Raw genomic sequence first — 21,148 nt, forward strand, 5'->3', positions numbered from 1 at the left:
TATAAGTATTTTTTTTATCTGTTTTATTGTGTTGTCTTTTAAATGTGGGTCGTAGCATGTTCCTTATTTTATACACCTCCATCTTCATCATTTTCTAATGAACTGTTTTGGATCAATAAAGACGGTTAAAGGAGGAGGTTTGGAGACACAGACATTTGTCAGTTCCGGTCTCCACTGTTGAAAGTGAAGCAAGACGTAGAAACAGCAAAGCAGACACAGCGCTGCCTAGTGAGTTCACGTAGGCTACGTACGTAAGTTACTGCGTCTAGTCCTTTAAAAGAACCTAAACTGTCGTCATATGCATCATCTGACTGGTTGAAATCCAGACTCTGACCCTGCTAAGCGCTAGGTCTGGCTACGCTAGGCTAGCAGGTTTTTCTTCTTAACTCATCAGACGTCTGTTACTCTTCTTAATTTTTATTCTGAATCAGTTCCCAACAGAGAAACTCGCAGGACCCGGTTAGCTCGTAGCATTAGCATCAGCCTGACTGACTGCCGTCAAACAGCCTTTTCCTCTTGGGTGCTGGGAAAGAAACGCCGTCGCTGTGACATCATAGCTGGCTAAGCCAATAGGAACGATCCTTCTAAAAGACCGACAGCGGGAATGTTGGTTAAATGTCCGACCGCAGCAGAACTGATCCAGGATCAAATCTGGAGACTGCAGGGAGTCCTGAGCCCCAGCTAATATGCTAACATGCTAACATGCTAACTGAGACGCTGGTTTCCTCTGGGTTTGTGCTCTGAAGCTTTCCAGGTTCAAACAGGCAGCAGAAACTCTGAAAACCTCTCCTCCGTCAGAAGAGACAGACCCTCCTCTTCAGGTCGTTCCTCTTCCAGACGGAGAGGCCGTCGAAGTCCTCGATGGACATCCCGAAGACGCTGAAGAACTCCTCCTGGGACAGATGTCTCTGCAGGGGACGAGGAGACGGACGAAGGATTTAATCAACTGGGACGAGTTTGAGGCCCTGAGGCTCTCAGATGAAACTTTAGACTGAATCCATCCATCCATCCATCCATCCGTCCATCCGTCCTTCTTACCTCCAGCCTGGTGCGGTCCACGTCCGGGGGGAGCTTCTTTCTTCCTCTGTGAGTCACCACCAGCGTCTCGTACGGGTAAATCTGTAGAGGATCGTGAATCAGTGGCTCAGACCAACACCACATCAAACCTTTCATTCCTCCCTTCTCTACCTTGTGTTCCAGCATGCTGGGGAGGGAGTTCCCTCTGTCCATCCTGGAGTCTCCGTTCTGACGCACACACACAGAAAAATATAAAATATAAAATAAAATAAAGAATAAAATACGTTTCCTGACTGATCCGACGTGGCTGTGAATGAACGACGAGACTCTACCTGAAGACCTGCAGAGACACAGAGAAGGAAACAAACAATTAAAACAACGTGGTCTGAAATTGGAATGTTTTATAATTATAATAATAATTATTATTATTAATAATAATTAATATTTCATTTATTTTTGTACCTGCAGCAGTTTTCTCTGAGGAGCTGAACTCAGTCGACTGAAGCTGGAGGATGAAACAAAAACATGATGATCAGCGACGACAAGAAACACCATAGACTGTATATAAATATGGACTAAACACGTCTCCTACATAGACTGTATATAAATATGGACTAAACACGTCTCCATAGACTGTATATAAATATGGACTAAACACGTCTCCATAGACTGTATATAAATATGGACCAAACACGTCTCCTCCATAGACCGTATATAAATATGGACTAAACACGTCTCCATAGACTGTATATAAATATGGACTCAACACGTCTCCTCCATAGACCGTATATAAATATGGACTAAACACGTCTCCATAGACCGTATATAAATATGGACTAAACATGTCTCCTCCATAGACCGTATATAAATATGGACTAAACACGTCTCCTCCATAGACCGTATATAAATATGGACTAAACACATCTCCTCCATAGACTGTATATAAATATGGACTAAACACGTCTCTACTTCCTCCAGACTCCCTGGTGTTTTCATTTAATTAATCCTACACTCTGTTCCACCTCCACCAACTACAAGTAAATGTTGGATTATTCCCTGGACTTATTTTTAAAAATAGATTTTCCAACTCTCACGGTCACACAGGACGTCTTTACGGAGCAGATGTTATGGCAACGGGTCGTCATCATCATGTCACATCCTGTTTCTATAGCGTCAAATAACTACAATGAAACTTATCCAAAAATGAAACTTGAACATTCATCAACATCATATTAACTACCTGAAATGATAGAAATCATCCACGAAATAAATTATTTGACGTATATTTTAGTGTTTCAGTTTGGCCCAAGTCCCGCCCACTTACATGGAGGGGGCAGGACTTATGACCTATACTTCAGGCTCCAGCCACCAGGGGGAGCTCTGCTAGCTTTGGCTTCTCTTTAGAAGAGCAGTTTATACTATTTAAATACAGTCTATGAGGTGAAGCACAGAGAAAAGACTCACCCTGGACAGACCGCTCCTAGAGGATGCTGGGAAATATACCGACCTCGAGACGCTGGACCCTGGAGAGAAGAAGAAGAAGAAGAAGAAGAAGAAGAGGAGGAAGAAGAGGAGGAGGGGGAGAGTTTGTCTTTTAATTCCCTGCAGATGTGTGGATCTAAACTGACTTTGCCTCCATGACACCGTGTGAACACTGGAGGGCAGTAACTCCCTGGTAGAGTTTTACCACTCATCCATCACACTCTAAGCAACAAGTCTGGTTTAACCCTAGAGGAGCTCCTCTCTGATATGTAATATTGGTAATGTTGGCTTAATTTAATATTTCTGTTTAATGTGTTTAATTAGGTTCTTTGTCGATTTTCAGGATGTTTTGTCGTCATTTTTATCATGAAGTAGAAAAAACATTGTTTCTTTCACCGTCTACATATTCTTCATGTATGTATAATATATCTCATGACACATATTTTCTTGTATTTATTCATTCGTGTCTTATTTGTCCTGTTAGTTTTATGTCTTTGTGTCTCTGTGTCTGATGCAGCATGGACCTCCCAGCCACCAGGTGTCACCGTCTACGGTTAATGGGAAACTTACCTGTGTTGTGGCTGCGGTCGGGCAGAGAGCGAGTCTTCCTCCTCAGGGGGGCGGCAGATTTCTCCAGCTCCTCCTTCAGGATGATTTTACCCAGGTTCGACTGAATCTGAGGCGAACACAGGGACAGTGAAGGTCTCACAAAGTCGATCATTTATTCACCATTTAACGGATCTGACTTGAACACAACCTCTCAAATATGACAGTGAACTAAACACTTTCATCCAGTTGAACATGAAACTGAACCGTCCCAAACAAAAAAATATCTCAACTTTAAAAACATCTGGACTTGAATCTGAGCTCGAAACATCTGGACCCAAAAAAACTGGAACAGGAAACTTCTGGACCAGAAACATCTGGACCAGAAACATCTGGACCTAAAACCTAAAACATCTCAAAGCACAATATCTGAACTTTGAAAACATCTGGAATATCTGGACCAGAAACATCTGGATGTTTGCTGCTGGCTCCTGATCATCTCACCTTGTTGAGTTCCTGTTTCTGAAGCGCCCTGAGACCCCACAGCTCATTAACCAGCTCTCCATCCTCCTCCTCCTCCTCCTCCTCCCTCTGCTCCTTCTTCTTCCACTCCTTCTCTGCAGAGAGAAGAGGAAGACAAACCTGGGAAATCCCATCTTCCTACTGTACCACAAATGCAGCACGTGACGTGGGGAGTCCCATTTACTGCATTGTGTGTGTGTGTGTGTGTGTGTGTGTGTGTGTGTGTGTGTGTTTCTGGGTCGTACCAATCACGGCCAGGGAGGGGGGGCAGGGCCAGTACTCGGTCTCGATCTTGGAGGGCAGGTTGGGGTCCGGAGGCTGAGCGGCTGGAAACTTTGAGGACTCTATGATCAGATCCTCGATGTGTTTCCCCTGAGGGACGACGGAGGACAACACATCTGTACAGATGCACACAGACACACACACACAGACAGACACACACACACACACACACACACACACACACGTTAAAGCTGATTAAACACAATGAAGTCATGCGTGTCTCTGACCCACATTCAGCTCCGGCTCCAGCTGCAGGCGACGGATTTGAGCTCAGTCACATCTGTAACTCACCTTGTTTGTAGATCGGAGGTTTCTTATAAATGTTGCTGCCGTTCTCTGAAATAAATAAATAAACAAACAAATAAATAAACAAACATCCAGCTTTATTTTGTCACTAAACCCCACGTGGCTCCAGTATAAACCATTCGTACCGGGTCTGTGGAAGTGCTGCACCGAGGCCTTGGGACCAGAGCCCGGGGGGTTGGGGGTGTTGGGTGTTTGTGGAGTGGGCGGTGTGAGCGTTCTCTGTGTTCTGCTGGTCTGGATGGTGGAACAAGGTGAGGAACCTCCTTGTGACCGGTTCTCCAGCCACTCCTTGGACAGATTCTGGGAACGCAGAAGACATTGTTCATTTATCCCACGTGTCACAGAAGAACAAAATCAGGTACGAAATATATACAGAAAACAATAAAAAGACAATATGTAATTTAAAAGAATGGACAAAAGATGATCTCTACAACATCTTCATAGAGCAACGTAGAACCTGCTGGTTACCACTAGAACCTCAAATAATTCTACCAGGCTTATAAATAAGAACCATTCCAATGACAGTAAAACCAAATAAACAACGTGTAAGAACTCCTCCACAATCACTAGAACATCCAATAAATAAATAGAACCACCTAAAGGAAACCAAGAATATCTGTGATGACCAAGAGAACCTCAAGAACCTCCTAAGATCCACCCAAACGAACTTCTGGAACCTACTCCATGGAGAGAAAAAGGTCCAGGACCTTCTAAAGAACCACCTAGAACATACTCAGTTCCACCAGGACCTCCTACAGAACCACCTAGAACATACTCAGTTCCACCAGGACCTCCTACAGAACCACCTAGAACATACTCAGTTCCACCAGGACCTCCTACAGAACGACTACAACCACTCGAAGGTCAGCTTTGCCCAGAGGATCACTTTAGATCTGTTTGAGCGTTTAAAGTTCAGTGACTAATAAAACCAGCTAAAACATCCAAAGAACCACGTTAAGGACCCTCAGAACCATTTAGAACTGCTTCACAACTCCAACATGATGTTTAAGGAGAGAAACCAGATGTGGGTTCTTACCTCTGGGGAGGCAGGAGGAGAGATGGACCGAGGAGACAAGGACCTCTGGAAGAAAAACACGATAAAACTGATTAAAAGTGGGAACGTTTAAGGTTTAAAGAACATGATATTAAAACGTGGATGAATCTGATGAGTAGAAGTGAAAAGTCTGTAGTGGTGTGAGCTTAAACCTCGTCCCTGAACGCCTCCAATTAGTACCTAGTACCATTATCTCTAGAACTCCAGTAAAACCTCCTGAAGGAACCCTAAAATCTCTGTGATGGTTTTAGAACCCAAGAACTTCCTAACATGATGGAAATCACCACAAAGATCTCAGTAGCAATAACAATGACCTTTGAACCTGCAGAACCCTATCAGTGACCACCAGGAAAGGTCGACTACAACCACCTGAGCTCCTAGAACCTATTTAAGATGGAGTCCAGACTGGAAGAAACAAGTGATGCATTGATGGAGACTAGGAGATCCTCAGTGTTCACCTTCCTTAGAACCTGCATGATGTCCTCCATTACTACTAGAACCTCAAAATATCCACTAAAGCTGCTTTGGGTTATCATAGAAACCTTTTTGATGAACACCTTAGAACCTGTAGGACCTCCTCAGCTACTACCAGGGACTCCTGAATAAGAACATTCATGGAACCTCTCCAGTGACAGTAAAGCCAAATAAGAAAGACCAGTAGAACCACCTAAAGGAAACCAAGAATATCTGGGGAGACTTAAATACCTCCAGAACATCCTATGGTATGACTAACATCACTCAAAAGATCTCTACAACATCCTCAGTGGCGACAAGAATGTCCTCCCGATCATTAGGAACCACTTAGATGATCTCTAGAACATCTACAGTGAGCAACCTGTGGTGATTAAAAGAACCCCAAGCACCCCCTAAGATCCATCAAAAGGACATCTAGAACCTATTCCATGGTGATATAAAGGTCTATCAGAACATTAGAAACCACATAGATGATTTGTGGAACCTCTCCAGTGATCACCAGGAAGTTCTAATGGTCAACTACAACCACCTGAGATCCTAGACCCTTTTTAAGGGGAGTCAGCGCCCTCCTGCACAACCACTAGAACATCCAATAAATAGAACCACTTGTAGGAAACCAAGAATGTCTGTGGTTATTAAAAGAACCTTGTAAGATTGACCCAAGCAAACTTCTAGAACCTACTCAATGGTGATAAAAGGTCCATTAGAACATGAGGAACAACACCAGTGACCACCAGGAAGTCCTAAAGAGCAACTAGAACCACCTGAGCTCCTAGGAACCTTCTAACTCAGACAGAGGCCAGATAGCGTAAAGGATGTGTAGAACATTAAGAACCAGCCTGAGGATCAGTAGAACCTCTCCACTGAGTTGTACTACGGTTTCTAGAGCGGCACATTGAAATAAAATGAAACTAAAGCTCTGAGAACCAGATGATCCGTGGATCTGCCCAGAAAGACGATTGGTTTGATTTAAACGTATCCGTGTGGTTTTAAATCTTTTCAGCCTGATTATTCCTTCTGTCTTCCAGGAATCCGTCCTGTTCTCCAGTCACCGTGTAATTGAGCGGTTGCCCTTTAGGTTCCCCAGAGTGGGGCGGTGTAAACAGATACTGACAACGGGCCTCAGCTGTGCTAACCAGCTGCAGATTGATGGTTCCCGTTCGTAGCCAGACGCAGAACCAACCAAGCGGCAAACGAAGCGAGCGTCCTCGCTGCCAGGCTGCTGGTTTCTGCATGCTAAGCTAAAAACAGGAGCTTCACAGAATGTCTGACTCTGTCCTCGCTGTCCACAAATACTGGAAGAGAAACATTTAAAATCACATTTAATCTGGCACAGATTTGATCAATTATCTCTCATTGTTGTTATTTTTAATATTATCATTAATGCTGAAGAAAAGTGAATCTCATCTACTCTGGATTTCATTCATGTGGGTTTATGGACAGATTCAAAGCTTCTATTCTCAGTCTGGACCAAAACAGCAAAGAACAACGAAGGCCGACTGTCACGTCTCCTGAATGTATTCATAAAAGGAAACAGGAAGCGCTACTGTTAGCTGCTACTGTTAGCTGCTACTGTTAGCTGGGAGCGTACAACAGTAGGAAGCTAAGAGGAGCTACTGTTAGATAGAATGATTCAATGTCCAGCAGCTTCAGCACACAGAAACAGGAGGAACTACAGCTGAAGATATTCGTAGCTTTCTAGCTAGCCATGAGGGGCTAGCTTGGTGTCCTGACTGTAAACCAATGAGTTGACTTTTACACCTGACCTTATTTCTCATTAGACTTCTGTTTGACAAGCCAAAAGCAAAAAGTAACGAAAACTAATCCATGAAATCAGACATGTAGACTCTGGGAACAACGAGTCTGAAAATAAACGCCAGTAAAGCAAAGACAGGTCATCATGTTCAGAAACTATGCAGAGTTTAAACGCGTCACCTCCAGTGGACTGTAGCAGTAATGCGGCTGGTAGATCATCAGGTCAGGTCGCTCTATGTCCAGGATGGCTTTGTCTCTCGGTAACGCAGCCAAGTCCTTGTAGCCGATGACGCCGTCCTCCACTCTGGCCTGGAGGGGGGGGATTACAGATTACCACCTCAAGATTAATCTGAAGACAAACACAACTGGATCTGTGGGGGATTCTCACCACGATGGCAGCGGCCGGGGACCCAGGGACGCTGGTCCCTCTGAGGGACAAGACGCTCCCAGGAGACGTCTGGGCCACCTGCTGCTAACGGAGACACAGAGACACAGAGACAGGACACAGAGACAGGACACAGAGACACAGAGACAGACACAGAGACAGGACACAGACACAGAGACAGAGACACAGAGACAGGACACAGAGACACAGAGACACAGAGACAGGACACAGAGACAGGACACAGACACAGAGACAGGACACAGAGACACAGAGACACAGAGACAGGACACAGACAGATACACAGAGACAGGACACAGACAGATACACAGAGACACAGAGACATAGACACAGAGACAGACACAGAGACAGACACAGAGACAGGACACAGACAGAGACACAGAGACACAGAGACAGGTTCATGGTCTAATCAATAAAAACAGACGTTTAGACGTTCATGTATCAGCTCAGAGTAAATATCTGATGCAGGAAGTCGACACAGTTACACCAGGTGGGTTCTGATTTGGCGCGTTCGACCTCCGGATGAATTTTAACAGCTAAGTGCAGCAGGCGAGGTGTTATCTGTGGTTCTATAGAACCAAAAACTAGAGTGGCTGCAGGAACAAAAGGCTGTTTAAATGTGTTGGTTCTGAATTGTTAAAGTTGATCCAGATGCAACATCTGAAATTCAGCGTTTAAGGGATGAGAACTATCTGTTAGAAGAGATTCAACCCTTATTAACACCTGCTCCTGGTAACGTTCCTCCAGGCCTTTCTGCTTAGAACCTAATTAATTAACCTGGACCAGTGATGGACTCATACCAGCAGATTACGGAGAAGGAGAACTGACTCAAGTCATCTGGGTCTGGTCCACGTTAAATCTGGGCCTTTCTTGCAAAGCAAACTAGTATTTGGCTCAAAACATGACTGGTCATCAATAATTTATCCTGAAAACTCGTTGACAAACTTTATCTCCTGACATCGATACTAGTTTTACAGTATTGGGGACATTAAAGTCAGTGCAGACTTGATCTTTGAGGCTGGAGAAAAACATCCTCACACCACATTACAAAGTGGTCAATGATCACTAACATCACCACTAGAACCTTCAGTAGAACCACCTAAAGGAACCCTCTGATCTCTGTGGTGATCTCGTCTTAAATCATGACCAGACTCACCTAGAAGAACCTTAGAACCTCCTAGAACATGACTCTGAGAACGTGGTATTTACCTTGGGCATCATCCTGACTGCTGATTGGTCAGTTCCTGGAAGACACAGCGACACCACGGTGTTAAATCCATCCATCAAAAAAATTATCATAAAATAACAATAAACAGTTAATATGTTGACTTGAACATATTTAAATTAGTAATAATAACAATACAGATTAATTAGAACTTGAGTTCCTCCACTACCACCAGGACCTGCAGGAGAACCACATAAATGAACCTTTTAATCTCTGTGATGATTATTGGACTTTAAGAACACACTAAACTATGACTAAAACTACAAAATAGTATGAAGAACCCTAGAACCCTTTCTAAAACCCTTCAAGGACCTCCTAAAAGACCTCTAGAACCTCCTTGGCAGTGGTACAATCTCGGCATTAGGAACAGTCTAGAAGAGCCCTAGAACCTCCCCAATGACCATCTCTGAACTTGACGACCTCCACGGCCCGTAGAACCCCCAGAAAACCTCCAGCAGAACAATCTACAAGAACCTTTTAATCTCAACCACCAGATCTTAATAACATCCTTCTAGAACGGCTTCTAGGACCTCCTCACTGATAATAGGAACCTACTACAAGAGCACTAGAACCTCCCTCGCCTCCATTACTTCTAGACCTTCCAGAAAGCCTCCAGCAGAACCACCTAAAGGAACCCTTTAGGAGAATCTCTTTCATTCTGCCTTAAATGTGACAGAATTCACCTCTAGAACCTCCTCAGCAGTGGTGCTAATGTCCTCCAGAACATTAGGAACAACCTAGAAGAGCCCTAGAACCTCCACTACCACTAGAACCTCATAAAGGAATATCTGTGATGACTATTAGACTTTCTGATGACTATTAACTCCCTAAGCTATGATTGAAACTACCTCAAAGAACTCTAGAACCTCCTCATTAGCAAATGGATTCAACTAGAAAAGTCCCAGAACCTCCCCTACCTCCATTACTTCTAGACCTTGCAGAAAACCTCCAGTCCCACATAAAGGAACCCTCTAACATTAATCATCACCTTAGAACTCCTCCTCCTCATTACCACTAGGAATTCGTTACAAAAACTCCTCAAGAACTTCCTTAAATGTGACAGAAATCCCCTGAAAGACCTCTAGAACCTCCTCAGCAGTGGTACTAATGTCCTCCAGAACATTAGGAACAACCTAGAAGAGCCCTAGAACCTCCTTAGAGCTGGTTCTCCACGGTTTCCACTTCAAGAACTCCAATAAATGATGTTCCCTTTCAAAAACCGTTGAAGAACCTCCTAGACCCCTAGAACCTCCAGCCACTAGAACCTCCAGTAGAGAAACCTGAAGAGAGTCAGACTTAGAAGACATCCAGGGTTCCAGGTCTGGTTCATCTTAGTTCTTCTACCTCCATGTTTCTGTCCCTCCTGGAATCTCTTCAGAGCCGACAGAGTTTTCTTCCACTAGGCTAACAGTTCCCCCCTGTTTCTAGTCTTTGTGCTAAGCTAAGCTAAGCTAAGCTAAGCTAAGCGCCTGTCTGCTCCACAGAGGACTCGTTGTCAGGTTATTGCTGGACATAACTCTCTGTACACACGGCTTTGCTGCAGCTTTGTCCGAAGAGGCCGACGGGCTCAGAGGGATTATTCTAGAGAGCGCCGCTTTGTCCAACGCTAACACAGAAACACAAACGCAGCGTGACTGTGTTTTTACCTCAGGGAGAGAAAGGGATCATGTCTGTTTGTCTTCAGCGCTCCGATGCCCGATCAGCACCTGAAACACACACGACCACTTCAGGGACACGTTGGCCTTGGCTTTAAATGAAGACTAAGGAAGGAAGGAAGAAGGGAGGAAAGGAAGGAAGGAAGGACTGTTCCAATATCAATAATATATTATTTTATTACATTATTTATATTAATTCTTTCTAAGGGTGTTTTATTTAAATGTGTGTGTTTAAGCTTGAGTCCAAATAAAGATTCTCGATTCTTTAAATATCAAAAATTAATTTTTCTTGTTTTCTGAAAATACTCAAATATGACTTTAGCAGTTGTAGTATTTTATATTTACATTTAACTAAAGTTTGAGTTGAACACTTATTAAAGTCAAACCCGATTCATCTCGTCCTCATTGAACTGATCTGAACAGATTCTTTTTATTTAAAGTCAGAAACAAACAAAGGAACGAGCAGACGGTGACTCTCTGACTCCTCGACCACGATCGATCTGAGCCGGCGTCAAATTTCACCAACGCTCTGAATAATTCATTCAATTCAACATAATTAATTATGTGTCTTATTTAAAGTTAAAGACTAAATCTGTGTCTGTCTCTGGAGGAAGAGTCAGATGAGTCGGGATCATCTTTAAGTTTAAAGATGATAGAAAATGAGGATGTGGACTCACATGTTGGAGCTGTGGACGTCTGAGCTCTGCAGCCTCCTGGAAGAAGAAGAAGAAGAAGAAGAAGAAGAAGAAGAAGAAGGACAGGTCATGGTGCATTCAGGTGCCATCGGTCACTGACTCGACTCTATTTCCAAAGTTTAAGTTCCAGGACGTTGACGCGGTTGCTAGGCGATGAGAGCTCACCACAGACCCATCCTCTCCAAATCAGGTAACCACGGCAACAGCCCCCTCCCTCCCCATATTGATCAGTGATTGGTGTCTCTCGTCTATATTTGACGGGACGTAACCCAGAGGAATGCTGGGAGATAAGTGACGGTTGCTAGGTTACAGAGCTCAGACGTCCAATCAGCTGCCAGAGATGTGGGAGAGACACAGAGAGACAATAAAAGAGAGAGAGAGGCTGGACCGTGGACCACCCAGACACCCCCAGAGGACAGGATCCTCCAACCACCCCCCCACATGGAAGGAGGGAGGGAGGGAAGGAAGGAAGGAGGGAAGGAGGGAAGGAAGGTGTCTCGAGTCTGAGGGACAAGCGTTTGTCTCACGGGTCAAAGATGGCGTCTAACATATCATTTGCAGCCAATCAGGACACAGCTCTGCCATCAATCTCCTCCGGCCTCGTAAACGATCTCGTTAAAATCATGGAGGAGGTCGTTAGTGCCGGTCACTGCCTCCTAAGACCCCCCCCCCAGCTACAGAACAGTAGACAAGACATCCAGGTCTTTGGTCTGAAAGAGCAAACACTCCTCCTAGCCTCCCAGCTAACAGTATCTCCTCCTAGCCTCCCAGCTAACAGCATCTCCTCCTAGCCTCCCAGTTAATATTAGCTCCTCCTAGCCTCCCAGCTAACAGTATCTCCTCCTAGCCTCCCAGCTAATATTACCTCCTCCTAGCCTCCCAGCTAACAGTATCTCCTCCTAGCCTCCCAGCTAATATTACCTCCTCCTAGCCTCCCAGCTAACAGTATCTCCTCCTAGCCTCCCAGCTAATATTAGCTCCTCCTAGCCTCCCAGTTAATATCAGCTCCTCCTAGCCTCCCAGCTAATATTAGCTCCTTCTAGCCTCCCAGCTAATATTAGCTCCTCTTAGCCTCCCAGCTAACAGCATCTCCTCCTAGCCTCCCAGTTAATATTAGCTCCTCCTAGCCTCCCAGCTAACAGCATCTCCTCCTAGTCTCCCAGCTCATATTACCTCCTCCTAGCCTCCCAGCTAACAGCATCTCCTCCTAGCCTCCCAGTTAATATTAGCTCCTCCTAGCCTCCCAGCTAATATTAGCTCCTCCTAGCCTCCCAGTTATTATTAGCTCCTCCTAGCCTCCCAGCTAATATTAGCTCCTCCTAGCCTCCCAGCTAATATTAGCTCCTCCTAGCCTCCCAGTTATTATTAGCTCCTCCTAGCCTCCCAGCTAATATTAGCTCCTCCTAGCCTCCCAGCTAATATTAGCTCCTCCTAGCCTCCCAGTTATTATTAGCTCCTCCTAGCCTCCCAGCTAATATTAGCTCCTCCTAGCCTCCCAGCTAATATTAGCTCCTCCTAGCCTCCCAGTTATTATTAGCTCCTCCTAGCCTCCCAGCTATTATTAGCTCCTCCTAGCCTCCCAGCTAACAGCAGGTTGTATTCAGGATGTGTCGGTCCTCACAGAGACAGAACCTTGAGTTTTGTTTGTGTGTTTTGAGGGTTCTTATCTGAGTGAACAGAGACGTGACCACACCCACAACGTGGAGGACGGCGTGTCTTTAAGAAGGAGAAGAGAGGAGGAGGAGGAGAAGGAGGAGGAGGAGGAGGAGGAGGAGAAGGAGGAGGAGGAGGAGGAGGAGGAGGAGGAGGAGTTCTTTTCATTTCCACAAGTTGAATGTTTCCTTCTTTTCTCCTGGTTTTTCCTTCCTTCTTCTATCTTTCTATACCTCCCTTTCCTCCAACACATCCTTCCTCTTCCATTATTTCCTTCCTTTCGTCTCATTTTCTTCTTCTTTTCTAATGTTTCTCCTCTCTCCTCATCCATTTCCTCCTCCTCCTTTTCATCCTTCTATATTCCCTCCCCAGTTTCTTTCCTCCTCTTTCCTCTTCATGCATCCCTCATTTCTTCCCTCTTTACTTTAGTTCCAGTTTTCAGTCTCTACGTCCCTGAATTGTTTCGTCCTTCTTCCTCTTTCTCCGTCTACACCTCCTCCTTTCCCTCCTCTCTCGGCTCCTCTTCTGCAGAAACGTTCTCCTTCTTTTATTCCTCCCCTCTTTCCTGTCGTCTGATTTTAGAGGAGAACCTGAAGGTGTCACATCGAAACCTCTTCAAATTCCTGAGCTCCTCTTCCTCCTCCTCTTCTTCCTCCTCCTCTTCCTCCTCCTCCTCCTCCTCCTCCTCTTCTTCCTCCTCCTCCTCCTCCTCCTCCTCTGAACTCGTCTTCTATATTATCAGTATGAGGTGTCTTTGTCTGACTCTAAACTCTGGATTAAATCTACTGGTTTTCATCTAAATAAAGACGTTAGAACCGTTTCCTGTGATTCATATGATGAATATTATCTCATAACTCCACAGATGTTGTTATTTTTTTTGGAGACTGTCTCAGTTTAATGAAAGTTGTGTTTTAATAATAAATATAACCCCCCACCCCCACATACTGTCCCCCGTCCCGTCCCCCGTCCCCATGCTGTTCTCAGAGATAAGAGCCGAGGCCTCAGTCTGCAGCAGAGACGACTGGATTCAACGTCAGCAACAAAGTAGTTTCAGGTGGAGGAGAAGAAGAAGGAGGAGGAGGAGAAGAAGAAGAAGAAGAAGAAGGAGGAGAAGACGGAGGAGAAGAAGAAAAAGGAGGAGGAACTTTGTGACTTTGTGACAGGACGTTAGAGGCTCTGTGTTTTAATCTCTGGACGTGTCCCGCTCTAAAAATAGAGGACGTCTTTGATAACGGAGACTGAAGCAGTGGAGGACCTCTCCGTTACCATGGAGACCATGTGATAGGACGCACGAGTTTAAAACCAAAACGTCAGACACATCTGCTGGAAATAGGAGGAGGAGGAGGAGGAGGAGGAGGAGGAGAAGGAGGAGAAGTACCGTGTGTCCTCCTCCATGTTAGTGTCCAGACCTGAATTGATAGAGTAGAAGAAGAAGAAGACCAGGAAGTCTCCAGCTTCTCCTCGTGATGCTGATTTTCATGTTTGGTCCCTGAACGCCTCTCTCCTCTATTTCTGGACTCATGCGTCATCTTCACTCACGTTACACAACAGAAACACAGAAACACAGGAGCAGGTTCAACCAACAACCAGGAGGAGGTTCTGGGCTGGGGGGGGGGGGGGGGGGGGGTCGCCATGGTAACCTCTGCTACTCATCATCATCATCAAAGATGAACCGAAGCTGGAGGAGGTGATGCTTGGTCCTCATTCTTCTTCTCTCCCCTATTTCCAGTAGATGTTTCTGATCACATGGTTTGGCTTTGGTCTCCATGGTAACGGGCCACTGTTTCCTGCGGTCGGTAGTTTGTAAATCCAGATGTTGACCTCCGACCTCCCCAAGGTTCAAGACCCACCAGAACTTTGGCTGCTGTTTCCATGGCAACGGTAGATAGATACCTCCATCCTCCATCCTCTCCTCCTTTCCCCCCCCCCCCGCCCCCTCCACCACCACCACCACACACACATATTCTCCTGTTACATAATTTCTCGTCCTGATCCGCAGCCTCATGGTGCGTTCAGGGCTCTGAAGAAAACACGGAAACAGCGACATGCCCGCAGCACCGGGGCTTCTCTGCCTCTGTCCCGCTGCAGAGCTCCGCAGCCCGACGTGTCAACACAGCGACACCCCCGCTGCTACTCACCCCTCCCACCCCCCCCATACAAGGTCGACCAGGGCCGGAGAGAGAGGCTGAAGTCCCGCTACAAACACAATCATTTCCCCCTGAACTCCGCTCCGTGTTTGTGTGTCTGTGTCACGTCCCGGCGGATCATTAATATTAAGTATTATTATTGTTATATTATTATTATTATCATTATTATTATTATTATTATTGGTCATAAACATGAAGCCGAGTCTCACCTGAAACATCCAGAAGCTCCGACACCAGCTCTGATCGCTCCCACGTCCACGGATCATCTGAGAGAGAGAGATAGCAGCACTCACCCCCCCCTCTCCCCTCTCTCCCTCCCTCCCCCCTCCCTCCCCTCCTCTCTCTCTCCCTCTGGACGGGTCCATTCTCAGCAGAGGGGGGTCGGGGGTGAGGTGTGGGGGGGTAAACATGACGGTGCAGCAAACAGAAATATGAAAAGTAATTCAAATAAATTCACTATTTTTAATTATTATTAATAATAATTTAATAATTAGTTTATTATTATTTTTACTTTGAGCTCAGTTTGATCTGAGGAGCCTCTGACTGAAACATGGGGGGGGGGGGGGGGGCACCGTAGACCGGACCCCCTCCGGGGCCCCAGGACCTCAGAGCCCCACTGCTGTAGTTTAAAGCATGTTGTGTCAGGTGGAGCCTCCTAGTGGCTGGAGGCGGAGCTTCATTTCCTTCACATAAAACTGATGAACAACAAGCAGGAGTTTATTGAGCTTCACAGGTCAGAGGTCAGAGGTCGGGGGTCCTGGTCTCAGGGGGTCCAGGTCTCAGGGGGTCCAGGTGACGACCCTGACCGCGGTCTGAGCCGCCCGCCGGACGTCCCCGTCCTCCTCCGGGGCCTCGCTCCTCCTCACCAGCACAGGGAGGTGCTCCAGCAGGAGGCGCCGTCCGTCTGGAGCTTCAGCCAAGGCCGTCAGAGCTCGGAGGGAGTAGAGGACCAGGGCCTTCCTCCTCCTCCTCCTCCTCCTCTCCTCCTCCCCCCCGCCCTCCTCCTCCTCCTCCTCCAGCAGCTGAAGGAGGACGGGGACGACGTTGAGATCCAGACACTGCTGCTTCCCTGCAGGAGGAGCCCACACCAGGTTAAATGAAGTAAGCTGTGTTCAAACAGGACGAGGAGGAGGTGATGATCTCTCTGCACCTGTGGTGATGATGGACGCGTTCATGAGGACTCCTGCAGCGTTGGTCTGGACCTCAGAGTCCTGGTCCTGGTCCTGGAGCAGAGACACCAGGACCCGGAGCAGCTGCTGCTCACACACCTGCTGCTTCCCCTCCAGAGACACACTGAGACGCCCGAGACAAACAGACACGCAAACACAAATAAATAAATAAAATAAAATAAAATAAACAAACAAAGAAACAAAGAAACAAATAAAATAAATAAAATTAAATTAAAATAAAATAAACAAACAAACAAAGAAACAAACAGACAAACAAATAAAATAAAATAAAATAAACAAACAAACAAACACACAAATAAATAAATAAAATAAAACAAACAAACACACAAATAAATAAATAAAAATAAACAAACAAACAAACACACAAATAAATAAATAAAATAAAATAAAACAAACAAACAAATAAAATAAAATAAACAAATAAACCAAATAAACAAACAAATAAATAAATAAAATAAACAAAGAAACAAAGAAACAATGTGGGTCAGACCTCAGCTCCATCAGACCTCCTGCTGCCTCCCTGCGGACGCTGGGACATCGGTGGGACAGTTTGTGTCCCAGCAGGGAGACGGCGTCTGAGGCCAGAGCTGGAAGAGGGTCCAGTCTGGAGCAGCAGGAGACAGTGGAGAGGAGCAGCACCTGCACCTCCTCCTCCTCCTCCTCCTCCTCCTCCTGCTCCTCCTGCTGCCTGAGCTTCAGAATCAGTTTGGGGACCAGACTCAGGAGGGACTCTGCACCTGCAGGAGGACACGTGTTAGACCCTCAGAGACCCCGCCCCCCCAGACCCAGACCCCGCCCCCCCAGACCTGAGGGGTTTTACCAGAGGGCAGCAGAGCCAGACGGTTCAGGACCCGGAGGACGTTCCTCCTGCAGGAGGACGAGGAGTCGTCCAGGAGCAGGGACAGAGGAGGGAGGAGGGAGGAGGCCAGCAGGGCCTGTCTGCAACACAACAACACAACATGACACAACACAACAACACAACATGACACGACACAACAACACAACACAACACAACACAACATGACACAACACAACAACACAACATGACATGACACAACACAACACAACATGACAGGACACGACATGACATAACAACACAACATGACACGACATGACATGACACAACACAACACAACACAACACAACAGAGCATCACATAATTCAGGCTGAAGATCATGTAAGACGACGACGACTCACAAAATTGTCGACAAAAACCTGGTTCAAACATTTTCGCGCGCTGACAGTGAATCGTGCACAAAATGTTTGATGTGTATCTCGTACAAAAATATGTAAAACATGGACAAAAATGACAGTGACTTGCTTACCCGTAATGCAGCTGATACACAATGACAGGACACGACACGACAACACAACATGACACAACACAACACAACACAACACAACACAACATGACACAACACAACACAACACAACATGACACAACACAACACAACACAACATGACAGGACATGACACAACACAACACAACACAACACAACACGACACAACACAACACAACACAACACAACACAACACAACACAACACAACACAACACAACCAGAGGCATCACATAATTCAGCGTCTGAACGATCAGTTTAAGACGACGATGTCTCACAAATTGTCGACAGTTAAACTGGTTTCAAATCATTTTCGCTGCGTCTGATAGTTTGTAACTCGTTGCACAAAATGTTTGATGTTTTTCCTTCGTTTTAATGGAAATAGTTGTAAAAGCTGAATGTGTTGATCGTGTTTAGAAATGTCCAGTTATTTGCTTTTATTCCCGTTTTAATGTGTTGATACAGTAAAACGTTAAAATCCTGAAAACTGCTGAGACTTTGTTTGTGTCGAGCAGGTTTGAAGTCGTTTAGGTGAAAATAAAAAGCATAAAAAATATTATGGCTGTTTTCTTTTTCTTTTTTCTTTAAAATAAAAATCCTAATCTGTGAGAGGCTCCACCGACGCCTCATCACTTTGCTCTTTATTTATAGGAAATAATCTAGTTTTTGTAACTCAGTGTCACAGCGCCCCCTGCTGGAGAGACACGGTACAAAACCTCCTCAGACTATGATTATTCACTTTTATAGTTTGACATAAAGTTTAGCTACGAGCTACGACTTCCTGCTCATAGAAGATGTTTGGTTTCGAGCTGATCCCAGAAACCGAAGCTCTGGTCTCAGGAGTTAAATGTTTAAACCTTTCAGTCAGAATCAGATGAAGGTTTGATCCCAGGTCCCGACATCAGACCACGTGTTTTCAGGAGGTCACATATTTCTGCTCTTATTCCATAATCACTATCGGGACTAAAGGATCTGTCCCTGGAGGACGAGGACTGTCCGTCCTCTTTTTATTGATTTATTTGATGCAGGCTCTTTCTTTGTTTTGTGTGCACATCAGACTTTAACCTGGACTTTAACCTGGACTTTAACCTGGACTTTAACCTGGACTTTAACCTGGACTTTAACCTGGACTTTAACCTGGACTTTAACCTGGACTTTAACCTGGAATCTAACCTGTGACTTTCTTAATTGTGCATGGAATTGAATAAACTGGACTCTAACCTGGACTTTAACCTGGACTTTAACCTGGACTTTAATCTGGATTTTAACCTGGAGTTTAACCTGGACTCTAACCTGGACTCTAACCTGGACTTTAACCTGGACTTTAATCTGGACTCTAACCTGGACTTTAATCTGGACTCTAATCTGGACTCTAACCTGGACTTTAACCTGGACTTTAACCTGGACTTTAACCTGGACTTTAATCTGGACTTTAACCTGGACTTTAACCTGGACTTTAACCTGGACTTTAATCTGGATTTTAACCTGGAGTTTAACCTGGACTCTAACCTGGACTTTAACCTGGACTTTAATCTGGACTCTAACCTGGACTTTAACCTGGACTCTAATCTGGACTCTAACCTGGACTTTAACCTAGACTCTAACCTGGACTTTAATCTAGACTTTAATCTGGACTTTAACCTGGACTTTAACCTGGACTTTAATCTGGACTTTAACCTGGACTCTAACCTGGACTCTAACCTGGACTTTAACCTGGACTTTAATCTGGACTTTAATCTGGACTCTAATCTGGACTTTAACCTGTAGAATTCTTCTTCTTAATGTTTGTGTCCATGAAATTGAATAAAAAGAGTAAAATAATAATCATAAAATGAAATAAAAGGTGCGTTTGGCCTGTTTCGTACCTGCCGATGCTGTGGTCGCTCACCAGCTGAAGGAACTCGCACGTCTTTGCTCTGACTGGAGGATTTTCATCCTTCAGCAAAACCTGGAGCTGCTGCAGAAAACCTGCAGGAGAAGAAGAGACGGAGGTTTAATCAGTGGTTCTGGTTCTGGTTCTGGTTCAGTCTGGAGCCTCAATAAAGTTATTTAGTCTGGCTAGTTCTATAGAGGTTCTATAATAATAATAATAATAATAATAATAATAATAATAATAATAATAATAATAATAATAATAATAATAATAATAATAATAATAATAATAATAATAATAGTCCCGTTGCCCTGGTGACGGTTCCATTTCATGTATTTTGGTTTAATCTCATTATTTATCATTTCTGTGACTCTGACTCTAACTGAGTCAGTTTCCCTCCGGACCAGACTTGACTCCGGGTCCGGAGTCCGGTTCGTGCGTCCTCTCACCTCCGTTCACGGTCTGGTAGAGCCGGTCCGGGTCGTGGACCAGGTCGCAGAGTGAAGCCAGAGCCCGGAGCCTCCTCCCGGAGTCCGGATGATGCTGCAGCTCCTCGAACAGCTGAGGGACTCCTCGCCGGCCAAAGGCCACCGGAGCCCGGCTCGGGTCTACGAGGACAGCGGCCATGGACGGAACCCGAGAGGAACCCGAGAGGAACCCGAGAACCGAGGGTCGGAGACGGTTTGTGGTTCCTGGTTGTTGCCCGGTTACCACATGTAAACAAGGATGCTGCGTTCAGGGACCGTAAGAGAAAAAGAAAGATTTTTGTCCATAGACTCACGTGTTAAAGCAGGTTTTTTTTGCACATGTTTCCAGTCCACAGCAGGGACCTAGAGCAAAGGCTTCTCCATTTAATTATACGGATTATACACTTTCATCTCTGAAAGACCTCAGATATGATGGAGCTCGGCCTTTCAGGGCCTTGTATGTAAGGAGGAGGATTTTAAATTCAATTCTACATTTTAAAGGAGCCAATGAAGAGAAGCTAATACTGGAGTAATATGATCTCTCTTGCTAATTCCTGTCAGTGCTCTTGTTGCAGTGTTTTGAATCAGTTGGAGGCTTTTTAAAGAGTATTTGGAGCCAGACAGTAACGAGTTACAATAATCCAGCCTGGAAGACACAAATGCATCAACTAGTTTTTCTGCATCACTCTGAGAAAGGATGTTCCTCATGTTGATGATATTACGAAGGTGGAAGAAAGCAGTCCTGGTCACCTGCTTTATGTGAGAATTAAAGGACATATCCTGGTCAAATATAACACCAAGGTTTTTCACAGTAGTACTGGAGGCCAAGGTAACGCCATCCAACAAAAGCAGGTGATTAGATAATGAATCTCTGACATGTTTAGAGCCAAATACGATAACTTCAGTTTTGTCTGAGTTTAAAAGTAGAAAGTTACAGGTCATCCAAGCCTTTATGTCTTTAAGGTGCTTGGAGTTTAACCAGCGGATTAGTTTCATCTGGTTTCATGGATAAATATAGCTGGGTATCGTCTGCGTAGCAGTGGAAGTTTATGCCGTGCTTTCTA

General features: G+C 45.1%; 2 protein-coding genes across 6 annotated transcripts; both read right to left on the bottom strand.

The window, feature by feature from the left end:
* Positions 1–15,515, bottom strand: LOC125012802 (dematin-like). Of its 5 annotated transcripts, none has more exons than XM_047592950.1 (18): positions 15,426–15,515; positions 11,399–11,434; positions 10,713–10,772; positions 9,051–9,085; positions 7,827–7,910; positions 7,619–7,747; positions 5,192–5,236; positions 4,281–4,455; positions 4,141–4,185; positions 3,813–3,965; positions 3,550–3,662; positions 3,070–3,175; positions 2,482–2,540; positions 1,480–1,522; positions 1,350–1,357; positions 1,189–1,245; positions 1,039–1,119; positions 1–908 (listed from the first exon to the last, which is right to left on the bottom strand). In XM_047592950.1, the coding sequence occupies exons 4-18, from the start codon at positions 9,060–9,062 to the stop codon at positions 795–797; spliced, it is 1,224 nt and encodes a 407-aa protein (XP_047448906.1). In that variant the 5' UTR covers positions 9,063–9,085; positions 10,713–10,772; positions 11,399–11,434; positions 15,426–15,515; the 3' UTR covers positions 1–794. The 5 variants fall into 5 exon arrangements, with proteins under 5 accessions (XP_047448906.1, XP_047448907.1, XP_047448909.1 ...); XM_047592951.1 differs by having other exon boundaries at positions 10,713–10,826; positions 15,426–15,512; XM_047592953.1 differs by having other exon boundaries at positions 7,827–7,907; positions 15,426–15,496.
* A 400-nt stretch (positions 15,516–15,915) lies between these two features.
* rsph14 (radial spoke head 14 homolog) lies at positions 15,916–20,347 on the bottom strand. The gene is made up of 6 exons (XM_047592959.1): positions 20,067–20,347; positions 19,610–19,712; positions 17,227–17,345; positions 16,897–17,143; positions 16,367–16,509; positions 15,916–16,285 (listed from the first exon to the last, which is right to left on the bottom strand). Exons 1-6 carry the CDS (start codon positions 20,242–20,244, stop codon positions 15,996–15,998), a joined length of 1,080 nt encoding a protein of 359 aa, XP_047448915.1. The 5' UTR covers positions 20,245–20,347; the 3' UTR covers positions 15,916–15,995.
* Positions 20,348–21,148: the final 801 nt, after the last annotated feature.

The sequence above is a fragment of the Mugil cephalus genome, chromosome 8 (genome assembly GCF_022458985.1).
Source record: "Mugil cephalus isolate CIBA_MC_2020 chromosome 8, CIBA_Mcephalus_1.1, whole genome shotgun sequence".
NCBI classification, from domain to species: domain Eukaryota; kingdom Metazoa; phylum Chordata; class Actinopteri; order Mugiliformes; family Mugilidae; genus Mugil; species Mugil cephalus.